At 40.6% G+C, this 15,038-nt stretch overlaps 1 protein-coding gene across 1 annotated transcript; it reads left to right on the forward strand.

The window, feature by feature from the left end:
- Nucleotides 1-765: 765 nt before the first annotated feature.
- LOC132972919 (nucleobindin-2-like) lies at nucleotides 766-14,976 on the forward strand. The gene is made up of 13 exons (XM_061036067.1): nucleotides 766-898; nucleotides 1,731-1,868; nucleotides 2,353-2,460; nucleotides 2,542-2,674; nucleotides 3,343-3,446; nucleotides 7,140-7,325; nucleotides 7,853-7,943; nucleotides 8,063-8,121; nucleotides 8,232-8,324; nucleotides 9,298-9,387; nucleotides 9,519-9,689; nucleotides 10,603-10,657; nucleotides 12,466-14,976. The coding sequence occupies exons 2-13, from the start codon at nucleotides 1,731-1,733 to the stop codon at nucleotides 12,558-12,560; spliced, it is 1,323 nt and encodes a 440-aa protein (XP_060892050.1). The 5' UTR covers nucleotides 766-898; the 3' UTR covers nucleotides 12,561-14,976.
- The last annotated feature ends 62 nt before the right edge of the window (nucleotides 14,977-15,038 follow it).

A 15,038-nucleotide genomic window follows, 5' to 3' on the forward strand; every position in this document is an offset into this window, starting at 1 on the left:
GTTGGATTACTTTGCACTAGCAGATGATGTCATGCACAAATATTTATTTAGACATGAGTAATCTCTATTAATTTTATTGCTTTGACTTGCATCAAACTGTCACCCAGCCCTCGTGGGGGACTGTCTGAACGCCACGTACAGCAGCTCTCTATGCTCTCAAAGCACCTTAATGCTGCATTCAGGTGCGCCTCGGATGGACCCAGTTTCCGAGTTGTGAAGTCGTTCTTCCGACTTCAGTGCTTCAGTGTGTTCACGTGATTTCAGCTCGGGATGTCTGAATGTCGTAACAACAGGAACAAACATCGTGGATGCTACGAAGAAGATGTGTGAATGTCTCTGATACAAGTTATATATCAGCAAAATGTTGATGTGCAATACGTGAATTAGCCTAATAAAAAGTAGCCTATGTTAAAATTAACAAAAATATTTTGCCCCTCGTGATGAAAATTCTGACGTCAAGTCGGTAAGTCGGGCACCCAATTCTTTTCCGAGTTTCCGGGTTGTTGTTCCGACTTGAGCAGGTGTTCATGTGCATTTTACAACTCGGAAAGTCGTTTTTCCGATGTGTCCGACACGACATGAATGCACCATAAGCCACGGGCTGATGCTGTGACACACTCTGGTTGACAGCTCAAGCGTCCAATCAGAACTCAACGCGACTGTTTTGCAACGAAAGTAGAAATTTCTTCTATCCAATCGGGGCAGGCGAGGGCGGGGCGTTGCCATGGTGAACACAATCTTTTCTCCCCCCGTAGGTTGCAGCCATATGAGGCTTGCGGTGTGGGTAGATGACAGCTATAAACAAGCGCCGCTAGAGCTCAGGCAGTTGGAGAGAAACTAAACAGTGAAGGGGGATAAACGGTGTAAAGAGGAACACAGAATAAGCACCAGTCAAAAGGTTAGTGCTATTTTATATGTATAGTAGCTTGTTTTATCGATTTGTACTTCAACAGGTTGATAAATTAGCTACCATCTTCACTGAGCCATCCTGCCTGAACCATCTGTTACACACCTTATCCGTAAAACAATAAACATTAGCGGGATATTTATTTTTACGAAATTACAGGTTGACAGCACTTTCTTTGTTGCATTGCTATGGTAGAAATGTATTTATTTATTTTTTTGTAATTGCACAGCAAGTGGGAAAGAGTTGCTTGGGATTAGGACTTGTACAAGATCATCACATATTGCATGAATATAAAGTTATGTTTTGCAGCTCTGCCACAATGTTCCTCTTTTGAGAGGAGAAAGCATGTGCACTCACCGTGATGGTCACACAATTTAGCCTTAAAGATTTGAAGTATGATTTAAATGAAGCCTACATATTCTGCTTTAAATGTACTTGAAAGCAGAATTTTAAAGTGATTTAAATGTACTGTAAAGCAAATTCTTTCTTAAAACCCCACATTTTCATCCTTTATTCGGTTATTCAAATCTATTTTATTTCATCATAGCTACTGTATTATCTGTCTTTTATATTTAATCCCCACCATGGTGCCTCCCAGCATAAGAATTTCAGATGATTGTACACCACTATTAGAGAAAACATAAGCATCTTGAAGTCTTGAGAGACATCTACCATGTGTATTTTGACCTTACTTGTCTGTGCTGCTGCAACCCCTGAATTTCCCCTCTGGGGATCAATAAAGTACTATCCTATCCTATCCTATTCATGTCGCATTAAACATTAACTGATGTCTTATTTTTTCTCACTTTACCTTCCTGAGCAGATGGTGAGGGGTCGAGCTCTGGCCCATTGCGGGCTAGTTCTGCTGAGTTTGTGGCTGTGTATCCAATCAGTGCCGATCAGTGTGGACAAGACAAATGAAAAGCCTCAGAAGGAGGAGCTGGAGCCACCACAGAGTGCTGTGAGTATGACTGTAGCATACAGGGTCGTATAGCTTATCACACTGTATAGTCGTCACATAGGCTGTACAGTCTTTGGGTTGTGATGATACCAGAATTATAAACTTCAATATGATACTGGTAAAAAAAATTATATCAACACCTGTTTTTAAGCCACGGCAACAAAAATAAAAAGTCCTATGCACCCCCTATCCGGTATTTCTTAGTTTTATTTACCAAAAATCCCAGTCTTCACTGTCTTAATAGCAGAAATACATTGAAAACATTTCTCAATTTGTGCAATTTAGACAGTGCTCTCTCTCTCTCTCTCTCTCTCTCTCTCTCTTTCTTTCACTTGTGGCAGACATATTTAAAATATGTCTGCAGATCTGAAGTTTTTTCATATCTTTGGTACTTTCTGATACTGTGGATTATAAAAATAAATGAGATTGTATTGTTTTAAAACATTTAGTATGGACAACAACTGATACTCTGTTTATGCTTCAGGAAACTGGGCTACACTACGACCGCTACCTCAGGGAAGTCATTGAGTTCCTCGAGAAAGACCCCCACTTTAAAGAAAAGCTAAAAAGTGCCAACATGGATGACATCAAGGTACGTGCCATTGATTTGTAAGCCCTTTGTTGACTTGAACGTTTTGTCTCAACCTGCGTTGTGTTGATGTTCTGCTTGCAGAGCGGTAAACTTTCCAAAGAGCTGGACTTTGTTCACCACAATTTCCGGACAAAGCTGGACGAGCTGAAGAGGGAGGAGATGAACAGGCTGCGGATGCTCATTAAAGCCAAACACGACATCCAGGGAGGGAATGGTACGTACTCGGCATCCCGTGCTGACGTGTCTCTCTCAAAACTTTTTGCTGCTTGGAGTTGTGCAAGAAGTTTTGTAACACACACTAGAGGTTGGGTCATCACCAAATATAGGATGTGGCTGTTATATGCTGATGTTACACAGCACCAAATAACACTGACTCATACTGACCAGCATGAGCAGATGAATGAATGGATGAATTGTATGTTAGATATGAGAGTCATGCAAGTTAAAGCTCTAAAGTACAGGTTGAGGACATAACAGGGTCAGATATATTATTAAATGATAAATGGACTTGAGCTTGTAGAGCACTTTTCTAGTCTCCTGACTACTCAGAGTGCTTTTACACTGCAGGTCACACCTACACATTCACACACTGATGGTAGAGGCTGCTATGTAAAGTGACCATCAGAAGTAAGTAATCCAATTCATACAAATGCATACGCCGTTGACAAAGCAGCAGGAGCAATTTGTTACTTTATTTAAGTGTCTTGCCCAATGACATGCCCCGGACATGCTGCTGCATGAGCTGGGGATCGAACCCCTAACCTTCCAGTTGAGAGACGACCGACTCTACCAACTGAGCCACAGCCGCAAAGTACTTACTGGACATTTGGAGGTGTTAAGTAAAAAAAAAAAAAAAAAAAAACACTATTCCTCTCCTTGCAGGCTGGAAAGTGGACCACCAGGCACTGCTGAAACAGTTTGAACACCTCAACCACATGAACCCGAACACGTTTGAGGTGGTGGATCTGGACCGTCTCATCAAATCGGTAAAAACCTGAACACTGTTCATAAGGTAGATTTTTCTGCTGCAGATCCGACTTTTTCTGTCAAGGATTTTAACGCCCTCCCTCTTCTGAAAGCTAATAATGTGATATAATATAGAGTGACTCCATTAATAACAAACAAAGTATACCCCACTGAGAACCGGGCTCTTTTTTTTTATTTTTTTACCCTTTCTGGCATTGTGAGCAAACATCACACACAGCCAAAATAAACAGACCACTCACTTCAGAAGACGAACCGTTGTAGCCTCTGGACATATTGACTTTTCAACTAGCACAAATTTGTTCAGCTGTTTCAGTTCCCGTCTACACACATAGCAGCCGTAAACACAGTCAGTAGTGTCAGTACTACTGGGATATCTGCGTGACATATTTCTATGTATTTATGTGTTTTTCTTAAAGCTAGAATGTGCGAAATTCTACACATAAAGAAAGCAGAAATCAAGTCTATCCTGTGTAAATGTGTCTCTGAGTCATGACTGTCTACAATGAGTGAGAAGCTCGAGTCCCGCTGGCTGTGTTGTTGTCAGAACCGTGTTTACATGGACGGACGGCCGGCTCCTCCCCTTGAGTTTAAAAGCTGTTTAAGTCAAGGACTAGAGAAGAAGAAGAAGAACATACTCACTGATTATTTGAATGTCATCTAAGTGTCTTTAGATCTCGGTCATTCTGTGTCCATTTATGTGCAATATGAAGCTATGAGCTAACTGAAGAGCGCTAACATTAGCATGCTAACACAACAATGCAGGACACAGGCGATTGCAGCTCGAGTAAAGAACAATTTTGTCCGCCTCCTGCGCTTAATGGTGCTTAATTATGGTGCATTATAATTGATAACTCCTTCATGTGAATGCTAGTGGAGGGGAGTTGGAGGTGTGCCGCTGGAGGAGAGCGGAGGCTTCAGAATAGCCGAGGTAGAGGGGGCTCCATGGTAAAAGTGGAACCACTGTCTTAGATAACGTTGTAACAACTCTGAAGCATTGGTAATTCCGAGCTGAGGATGATGGTGCATCAGAGATAAATATGAGAGGACGCCGTGGTTTCCTGTGAATTAAGGAAACACAAAGGGGAAGCGAGCTCTTGGTTTAAGTGGCTCTCTGGTTTACAGTGGAGTCGAATGCATGTTAATCCTCATATTTCATTGTGTTGTTGTAGGTTTGGAGGTTTTTCTTGTAGGGCTGCACAATTAATACCAACTTCATCGCTATCACAATATCAACATTCACAAAAAAACACATGAGAGGTATCTGAATTTATCGCCGTAATAACAAAGAATGTTTTACTGAAACATGTTCTCTCACTCAGCATGTGTACATTTTATCTGTTGGATGGACGCCATGAGTATAACAGCCATACGTTCACACCATTTTGATGCAGCCAGATGAAGGTTCAATGTTGTTATTTCATTTAGCAGAATATTTTGTCCACCTGAGAGCTCGAGCTAGCCATCAGCTCCTCTCAGATTAACTGGTGACAATGTGGGAAAAAAATGCTTTTTGGACGAATGTTGGATTCAGTAGGGAAATGTTGCAAACAAGGGTGTCGTATAAAACGTAAAGATCAACAGGTAGACCTGAGTATTTACGATACTTTGTGAGAAAATGTGATTTTAAACTTTCAATGACCGAGACATTTTCATGCACTGTGAGCAGATGCATAGCTGAGGAATAAACAGATACACCTTTAGGTATCAACAGGTATAGACTGCTCTGCTCTACACTACACTTGATCTTATTGGTGGAGATTTCTCTCACCTATGCCCTGATTGGTGGAACCTTGAGTGCTTTTATAACTTCCTATCTTTTTTAGTTACATGTTTGAGTTGGTTTAGATCTCCCTCTTCTCTTATGTGTTGTTCATTGTTGCATTTGTCTTGTAATCTGTGTGTCATGATGGATGATCTTGCTGGCTAGCGAACGAATCTACCTACGGGTACAAATAAAGTAACCTGAACCTGAACCTGAACACACTTATTAGGACATTAAAGGATGATTAAATGTGTATTTATGGCCATAAGGCATAAAAGTACACTTAAAGTAAAAATGCAAACATTGTGATTAGCTATACCTGAAAAAGGCGCATAGAAAGTTTTACATTACATATCAACAAACTAAGGCCTGACTGATATGGGATTTTTGGGGCAGATACTGATAAAAGGGGCAAAAAACAAATTCTACAATTTTACAATTCACTTAGCAGACACTTTTATCCAAAGCGACGTACATCAGAGAGTAAGTACAACACAAGCAAGGATCTGGTACAAGGAGCAAATCTGATAGCCAACATCTGTTTTAGATCTGTCTTCAATCTTTAGAGATAGATAGATATAGAGAACAACTCCAGATACATAATGAAAACAAGATAGTCACTCAACTGGAAAATAACTGAGCATGTACGTGCATCACCGCTTCACACTATGGAGGGTGGTGATGCTTGTTGTAATCCATAGCGCCCTCTGCTGGTGAAAGAGAACTGATAGTTTAATACAATGAAACTCAAATGAAATTATGTTTGACTGGTGAATAAATCTAGTGATATCCACGCATATCCCAGATAAAATAAGGTCAATGCCGATAGTCACTTGAAATGCTGAAGTGATATATTATCGGCTGGCCGATTAATCGGTCGGGTTCTACAACAAACCACACCACCTGCTGCAGAGTACGGAGGAACAGAGGTTATACACTTTCTGTTCCTATTAGAAATATTTACAACATCAACTTGAAACAATTGATGAAAGTTTAACTACGGTAATTTAGTTTACCCTTAAATGGGCTGGAATAACACCATTTCATAATTTATTTCTCCATATTAGAGTCTGTCTCTCCCAGGATATGTTGCAGTTTAATTGGCCCATTTACCAATTATGAACCAAAAATCTTTCTGTTTTTTATACAACCATCCCTGTGGTGACCCTTTACTAACATTTTGCAAACATTTTGACCAGCTGGTGATGGAAAGACTCCCTCAGAACAGCTGGAAATGAAGGTTGCTGTCCATGAAAAATGTGCAAACTGGTTTAAATAACTGAAAAAAAAACATTTAGGATTCAAATTAAGAGTAATCAATATTTCACAAATTGATAATATTTATTTATAGAGAATAAAACCATGAAACAAATGGTTAAATGTAGGTGTTTTATATCCCTTTCTTGGCGATGTATCTTCCAGGGTACAAACATTCAATGCCTGATTCTCAAGGATGTGAAAATCCAATTCTTCATTTATCAACAAGAACTTCCTTAGTTTTTTAAATGTTCCTTAAAAAAACTAGATTCAAAAACAAAATCCCCCAATCTTTAATAAATAGGAAAAAATAACAACACTCAGTTCATGATCGGGGTCTTTGTCACCGCCATTTCAGATTTTCATACAGAGGATTTGAATCAATTTGAATGTTGGCGTGAAGTAACATGACCTTGAGTACTTCACCCAACCCTCCCTCCAATGTTTCTAATGAAATTAAGTGCACACCGTGTTTGCCTCTCCAGCCCTCAGCCTGTCAAATGTCCGTACCCCCCCCCCCCCCACCTCCCGATACAGAAACCATTAAAGGACCATTTCTGCCTTAGACATTTGTCCTACTCCTGTGATTTAATCCATTTTAGTCAAATGAGCGTACCAGCTGTTCTCTTTAGTTTTATCTTAGCTTCTTAACTTTTTATTTTTTTATTTTTAGGCAACCAAAGACCTGGAGAACTATGACAAGGACCGACACGAGGAGTTCAAGAAGTACGAGATGATAAAGGAGCACGAGAGGAGGGAGCGTCTGAAGACCATGCCCGAGGAGGATCGAAAGAAGGAGGAGGAGCACTACGAGGAGCTGAAGAAGAAACACGCCGACCATCCTAAAGTTCACCACCCTGTAAGACTCCTGCTGTGATGAAATTCATTCATGCAAACAAGGATTACAACTCCTCCAGTGAAAAAGCTTTAAGAGGAGTTTTTAAAGTTTTCTCTCCATTTTCTTACACACTGGAAAATATTTTTTGTAAACATACAAGAATATTTTGAAAATAAAAACAGGAAAAGAGATGATAAAGAGAGAGGCTATGAGGTGATGCACACAACCATGACCTGACACTTGCTATCGTGTGTGTGTGTGTGTGTGTGTGTGTGTGTGTGTGTGTGTGTGTGTGTGTGTGTGTGTGTGTGTGTGTGTGTGTGTGTGTGTGTGTGTGTGTGTGTGTGTGTGTGTGTGTGTGTGTGTGTGTGTGTGTGTGTGTGTGTGTGTGTGTGTGTGTGTGTGTGTGTGTGTGTGTGTGTGTGTGTGTGTGTGTGTGTGTGTGTGTGTGTGTGTGTGTGTGTGTGTGTGTGTGTGTGTGTGTGTGTGTGTGTGTGTGTGTGTGTGTGTGTGTGTGTGTGTGTGTGTGTGTGTGTGTGTGTGTGTAGGGCAGTCGGGACCAGCTGAAAGAGGTGTGGCAGGAGGCAGATGGTTTGGACCCAGAAGACTTCGATCCCAAGACCTTCTTCAAAATGCACGGTTGGTAACCAGAGACCAAATATGTGTCCAAAGAGCCCAAACCGCCTATCAGAGGTTTTCATGTTTGTAATTCTTCAGTCTAGTGACCAGAGTCTTCCCTTCACTGATTTGTGTTGCAGACAGCAACGGAGACGGCTTCTTAGATGAGAGCGAGCTTGAAGCTCTCTTCACTAAAGAGGTATTTAAGTCAGTGTATTTTCGTCTGAACGTCCTGGTTCTGTATGATTTATTACACAAATGATGAAACCTAGTTGGTAAAAAGACGTAATCTTGTTTTGTGCTTCTAAGCTGGAGAAGGTGTACAACCCTGAGAATGAAGAAGACGACATGGTTGAGATGGAAGAAGAGAGGCTGCGGATGAGAGAGCATGTGATGAACGAGGTAAGCAATAACAGAACACAGGTGACGCCTCTCTCAAGTGTTTTAATGATGATGTTCCGGCATCACAAAAGATACAGGCATGCTTTGAAAGCAGACAGTTACAAGATTCTGACTTTTTCTGTGGGAGGTATAGTAACTATATAAACTTTATTTATACAGCACTTTAAAAAAAAACAAGTTAAAAGTGTTTTACAATTGGGGCGCAGGATAGCTTAGCGCTTATTTCCCACGTCCCATATGTCGCAGGCTGTAGTCTCCAACCAACGGCTGTGCGTAAGAATCCAACCTCGTCCCTTTGCTGCACGTCATCCTCCAATAATTACACTTTTAAGCAAGCAAAAATAGAAAATGCTGCACAAAAATACATTAAAAAAAATACATGCATCCATCCATGCAGTGCAAAACATTAGAACAGTATTGTGTTAGATATCCATCCAAATGTCTTAAATTCACACAGTATTCTCCACTCTTAACCAACAAACGGTACAAAAACTCCTTTTAGAGTTGGCTTTCCTATTCAAATGGAGTCCCCTGAAATTTCTCATTATTGATCAATACAAAATATATTGTAGCATTCTTCCTAAACTAAGCTACAAGAGGTTATCCAGTGTAGCATGGGCTACTTGCAGTATCTCGGTTTGTCTCTCATCCATGCTTCATGCGTCCAGCATTAATTTCCAGCCTCGTTAACACACGCTCACCTGGCTGTACATATCATACACTGAGAAAAGTAAAATCCTCACTTTGTGCACAAATCTCATCCCCCCTTTTCTGCCTCTGCCCACATTAATATACATGAAACAGCCTCAGTGTGGTCTAAAATGAATGTTTACTTTAAACACATGTGTTAGAGTGACAGATGTTGAACAGGGATAAAGATGAGAGTTAAAATGGCAGCCATTCTTTCTATATAAAGACCAATTACCAGCCTTCCTTGACATTGATTCAAGCTGCTTTATGGGTTGTTGTTTAGGTGGACACCAATAAGGACAGACTCGTGTCGCTGAACGAGTTCATGGCTGCTACGAAGAAGGATGAGTTCTTGGAAAAGGATGAATGGGAGGTAAGAGCTAGATTCAAGAAAAGGTTTGATAGATGTGTGAGGCTAACTTGAAGACACTGATGCTTTCCCAGCTGAGTAAGGAGTTGTAATATCCTTCTTGAGAAGTTGACCAGAATTCATCCTGTCCACAGACTTTAGACAATAACCCCCTGTACACTGAGGAGGAGCTGAGAGAGTTTGAACAGCATTTGACCAACGAGGAGAACGACATCAACAAGAAGGCGGTGGAGCTGCAGAGACAGCGAGAGGAGCTCGAGAGGAAACAGGAAGAACTTAATGCTCAGAAGTTGGGACTACAACAGGTGAACAAAGAACATAAACAAAGTCTGCATTCGCTTAAGGACAGTAGATGGAAAAATATCCAGAAGACTCTGCTTCTTGTATCTGCTTCCAAGTTTGAGTTGCATTACGCAGGGAAGAGCCAACAACACCAACGCTTAAGGGACCGATATGTAAAATATCTACTGAGTGAAATTATAAAGTGACCTTAGTGAAGTTACTATATGATCAGACATTAAGGAAACATGCTATGTTGAAGTGCTGTCTTCTCTGACAACAATGCAGCAGCCAGTATGTCCTCCTTCTAACTTTAGATTCTGGTCCTGAATGCTCTGGATTTGTTTGGACCAGAGAAGGTAGGCCGTTTTAAGACACCCCCACACGGCCGTTTTGGACGCCCCTCGGTTAGCCAGATATGAGAGCAGTTATCAGGTCAAACCAACAGGTGTTGCAGCGATGGAAGCGGGCAAGAGAAGTGGTTCAGATAGAAGTGATTGTACCCGACCTAAAAAGCCTCTGCAAATTTCTAATAAGCTCCACGAGCAGAAACGTGCTCAAACTAGGATCAATATTGGAGATGCTTTTGTAAAATGGAGAGAGGTTAGAACACAGAAAGGTTTACAGACCGACTCAGAGCTGGATAAACACTGAAGCTTCAGTGTCCAAGACATGGCAGGAGGGGGCGGGGGGAGACAGCTCTCTCTCTAATGTTTTAAATTCAGACTGCAGTAATAATTTTAAACTCTGTGTGTTAGAGTTACATATTGCTCCTTTAACTTCTTCTTATATAATTGGTTGGTAGATACTGATGTGCATCAAACTGTAATTCATCATGCAGTAATGTTTTTTTATTCCTACTAAATTTTCACATAAAAAAAGAAGTGTTCCTTCTAATTTTGTAATGCTCTAACATTTTCCCTTTTCTTTTTTTATCAGGCAGTAGAAGACATAGAGAGGATAAAATCCCAAAACACAAAACCGGAAGTCAAACGTAAGTAACGCCGTGATTTCTGTTGATTTAAACACAAACACAGACATTCACACTAACACTCTTAAGTTATTGGGCTAGACTTGCTGATCAAGATTGCGCCTCTAGGGGACGCCAGAAGCCTAGTGGTTAGTGCACACACCTCATGTACTGAGGCTGTATTCCTCCTAGCAGGCGACCTGAGTTTGAATTCCTTTCCCGCACATCATTCCTCTCTCTCTCTCTCTCCCCCTCACTCGACTCATCCACTGTTCTCTAAAAATCCCCCCCCCCAAATAAATAAAAAAATAAAAGGAAAAGATTGAGCCTCTATAAAGTTGAAGGACTCTCAAAAGACAAAAACTATCAAGGTATAAAGCCCAGGATATCCTGACTTTTAGTGTTTAGAATGCGTTCGTCTCTACTTTCCAATGCAAATCATGATCATCCGTTCAGTCGTCCTCAGGAAGCTACGTTTCCAGTCATCCTAATCCACTATGTGTCTGGCTAGCTCCCTGCGCCAGCATTTCTCTGAAGAACATGAACATCCTCATATGTTTGTATTGGATTGATTTTACCACGTATTATAGATACCTGTTATTATATTATCAGGGTGATTTTATCCTATACCATAGTATCCTGCATGATATGATCAGAACTGAGAAGAGGGTTGTGATGTTGCTCTGACTATCTGCATGTTTGTGATTATTTTCAGCCTGCAGCCTCTTGTGTGTCACTAAACAACACACAGATGATAATATTCAGTACAACATCTCTCCCTATCATGTGATCGTGCTTTTAATCCAGTTAAACAAGTGGCAAATAAAAGTCAAAACTCCACCAACTCATCTTGTCCAACAACTTAACTGAAACTGGACTGTTGCCAGGCAACCCAAACATTCTCCTGCACTCTTGCTACTATTATTGTTTTTTTTTTTTCCGTTGTTACCACTCCCCTGCTACTTTGTGTTATGATCATATATTTGCATATTTGAATGCATCATGCAGCTGGGTGAAATCAGAGTCTGCTGTGCGATTTGGAGGTATCAGATCGATGAATAAAGACTTTCTGCTGTAATGCTCATTCATGTATTCAGAACACCTGGCTGAGGCATTTCTGTGAAAAGTCCCAGTGATGTTGTTCTCTATGGCCCTGTCTCAAAATCCACACTTCCACTCACTTCCTCAACGTGCACATTTGTTGAAAGTGGAGCCTAAGTTTGCAAGGGACCGAAGCTGTTAAGAGCAGAACTGAGACATTAATGCGTCATTTCTGTTTGGGGTCCAAACAGGAAACATGTCACTGGCCGTAGTGTTTCTGTGCCCTGTGAATAGCTGCTTATTTTTCTGCCCTGAATTTGATAAAATTATACGTCAGCTTGTCCCTATGTTAAGCAAAAGAAAGTGAAATTTGTTGGGTATAATGTCGTGTATGAGCTTCATGTCAGCTCATATTTCTCATATATCACTTACAGTAACACTCACTAAACAACAACTTTCTTCTACATCGTCTCTCTTCTCGGCTTCCCTGTTCGATCAACCTGGAAACAACCGTTTTCCTCCCCCTATTGGTTAGCTGTTTCCCTACATTACAGGAATTTTGGTTGAGCACAGTGAGGTCTGATACGCACTTATGGAATAGGTGCATTAAGGAGGCAAGAGCCCCCCAGGAGAACAACACTAGAGACACCCTATGGAGGTGTGGATTTTGGGACAGGGCCGATATCAGCTCTCATGGAATGCCTCTTGTCCAATCAGATGACATCTTCTTTCATTTTCATTTGTATTAAAGTCATAAATCAAATGAACGATGTGACTTTCTCTCTTTGCAGAGGCTGGAGCGACTGTTCCTGAACGTGACCGAGCACCAGTTGTTCCAGTAAACAGTCAACCAGTGCAGGACGTCCCGGTGCCAGGCCACTCTTAGCAGGATTGAAGAATACTCTCTCACTCTGTGTGTGTGTGTGTGTGTGTGTGTGTGTGTGTGTGTGTGTGTGTGTGTGTGTGTGTGTGTGTGTGTGTGTGTGTGTGTGTGTGTGTGTGTGTGTGTGTGTGTGTGTGTGTGTGTGTGTGTGTGTGTGTGTGTGTGTGTGTGTGTGTGTGTGTGTGTGTGTGTGTGTGTGTGTGTGTGTGTGTGTGTGTGTGTGTGTGTGTGTGTGTGTCTTTACTTTGTAATGATTTGAAGCTGTTCTTGATAATTACTTTTATAACACCACCTGACAAAGTGCCGCCGTAAATATCAGAGAATATGACTTCAGGCTTCCGATCTCATGCCAGCGCCTGTTACTGCTGATTCGGCTGCTTAAATCAGAGCAGAAATGTCGAGCAGGTCCAGTTTTTAAAGCGGATAATTAACCCTATTTTTATTTTATTTTACAACACCAGTTGATTCTGATTATAAAGTACTACATGGTGAAATGAGGAACCTTCTTGCCCAAAAGGTGGAAGTTTAGTAGACACACTGTTGGTCATTGTCACTGTCTCTTAGAGTAATTTTATTTTTTGTTTTTTATGCTGCCTTCATGTGCTCCTCGGAAACATCGTACTTCCCAGTTGTGCAGTCGTAATGACATGAATGAGAAGTAAGCAGAGCCTCCCACTTGATGACGATTCTGACGTCAAGTCGGGAACCTAATTATTTTCCGAGTTTCTGAGTTGAGGTGTTCATGTGACTTTTACAACTCAGAAACTAGTTTTTCCGATTTGTCTGACACCACATGAATGCAGCATTTTGCTTAGCTAGCTAGCTTTATTGCTAAAATTAGGCTTAGCATACTGTGTAGGTGTTGTCACCGTGCTTGTTGTCTCAGTTAATTGTTGACACTGTCTCCAAGCTTTCCGGTTTTTATCCTCACCTGAAAAGTCACAAACGTCACAACTCTGCAACACATGTATCACTGAAACTTCTTTATTTCCCACTCGAAGTCAAGACAATGGAGGGCCGTTAATGGGCTCATAACTCGTAAATGCGGTGAATATCATATTTACCAAGAGCACTTGAAGGCAGCAATATTCCATAAAGGAGATAATATTCAGTAAAAAAAAGAAGAGAGTGAGTTTATTTAGTGCTGCTGTCTAATGACTTCAATCATTCAGTGTACATTAGAGGAAAACTAATATTTTAATATATAACTAATATTTTAAAATGTTTTATTATAAGAAACATTTTATTTAACCAGTCATTTGTGAGTTTCTTTCTAGTTTCACCTTTAGATGTGACAAAGAATATTTAAAGGTCACATATTATACAAAATAGACGTCAGACAGGTTTTTCTAACTATAATTTGTGTCCCTAGTCTGTCTACAAACCCCCCAATGATGAGAAAAGTCCATCCTCTCCGTCTTTTGCCTGCTCCACTTTTCAGAAAATGTGTGCTCAAATAGGCCGTTTGGAGATTTTATCTTCATGACATCACAAAGGGCAGTAACCCCTCCCCCAGGTGGGTGACACTCCCACAGCTAGGTGTTTGTTCTGCCCTCTGAGTCTGCCTTCTCACCATAAACAATAGGACATGGAGCGAGAAAGCCCGAGTACACCCAAGACCTTCCAGAGAGGGGGCGTGGTCAGACACAGCTCATTTACATATTTAAAGCTACAGACACAGAAACAGCCTGTTCTGAGCAGGGCTGAAATAGAGGGGTTTATAGGCATGATCAAATACAGGATCAGAGTGGATTTAGAACAAGAAACTTCACACATGTTTTGAGGAGCTCTGAGACTTATTGAAACTGGTTGAAGAGGAGGAGAATATGTGACCTTTAAATAGTTAATCAATATTTCAATCAGTTGGTTTTGTCCCGTTTAATTACTTACAATGTTTAAGATATCACTTTACTGTCCGTTTGCACCGAAATTGGTCATGCATCACAAGCTCAGAAATCCTCACATCACACGTAAAAGACATCATGACTCCAAGCTCCATCCGTTACACACTTTTTGGTTTCACCATTATATTTCTCTATTTTTTATACGGTTATGAAAAATCGAAACATCATCCTTCTACTGATCTCTCAAGCTGTTGTCTCCTTTGGATCAAGTGATATGAGCAGAGAATATTTATTTTACTGATAACATGTATATTTTAATATTTTAATTCAATATAATGATGATGGTGTTAAAGTAACAGTTGTGTAGATACTGCAGTGGTTGTATGTGCAGCTTGTTTGTGTGTCAATTGTTTTTATGATTCTTTTAATTTATTTATTCAGTTCACCGCCAAGAGAAAATAGGCCAGTTAAATTATTTTCTTTATGTCTCTTTCAAAAAGCAGATTCATCCGTGTACCGACTCATTTCCTGTTGTGCAAGGTTTGAATGTGGACAATAAAGTGAATGGGATTGCAGGTTTGTGTCTCTTACAATTTATCCTCTTTGGTCCAGAGAGTTTCTTAAAAACACAATCTGT

This window comes from Labrus mixtus, chromosome 4 (assembly GCF_963584025.1).
Source record: "Labrus mixtus chromosome 4, fLabMix1.1, whole genome shotgun sequence".
Classification (NCBI taxonomy): Eukaryota; Metazoa; Chordata; class Actinopteri; order Labriformes; family Labridae; genus Labrus; species Labrus mixtus.

Coding starts and splice junctions, on each gene's coding strand:
- LOC132972919 (XM_061036067.1), top strand. CDS start 1,731: ATGGTGAGGGGTCGAGCTCTGGCCCATTGCGGGCTAGTTCTGCTGAGT. Junction 2,675..3,342: donor CGACATCCAGGGAGGGAATG/GTACGTACTCGG, acceptor CTCTCCTTGCAG/GCTGGAAAGTGGACCACCAG. Junction 9,690..10,602: donor AGAAGTTGGGACTACAACAG/GTGAACAAAGAA, acceptor TTTTTTTATCAG/GCAGTAGAAGACATAGAGAG.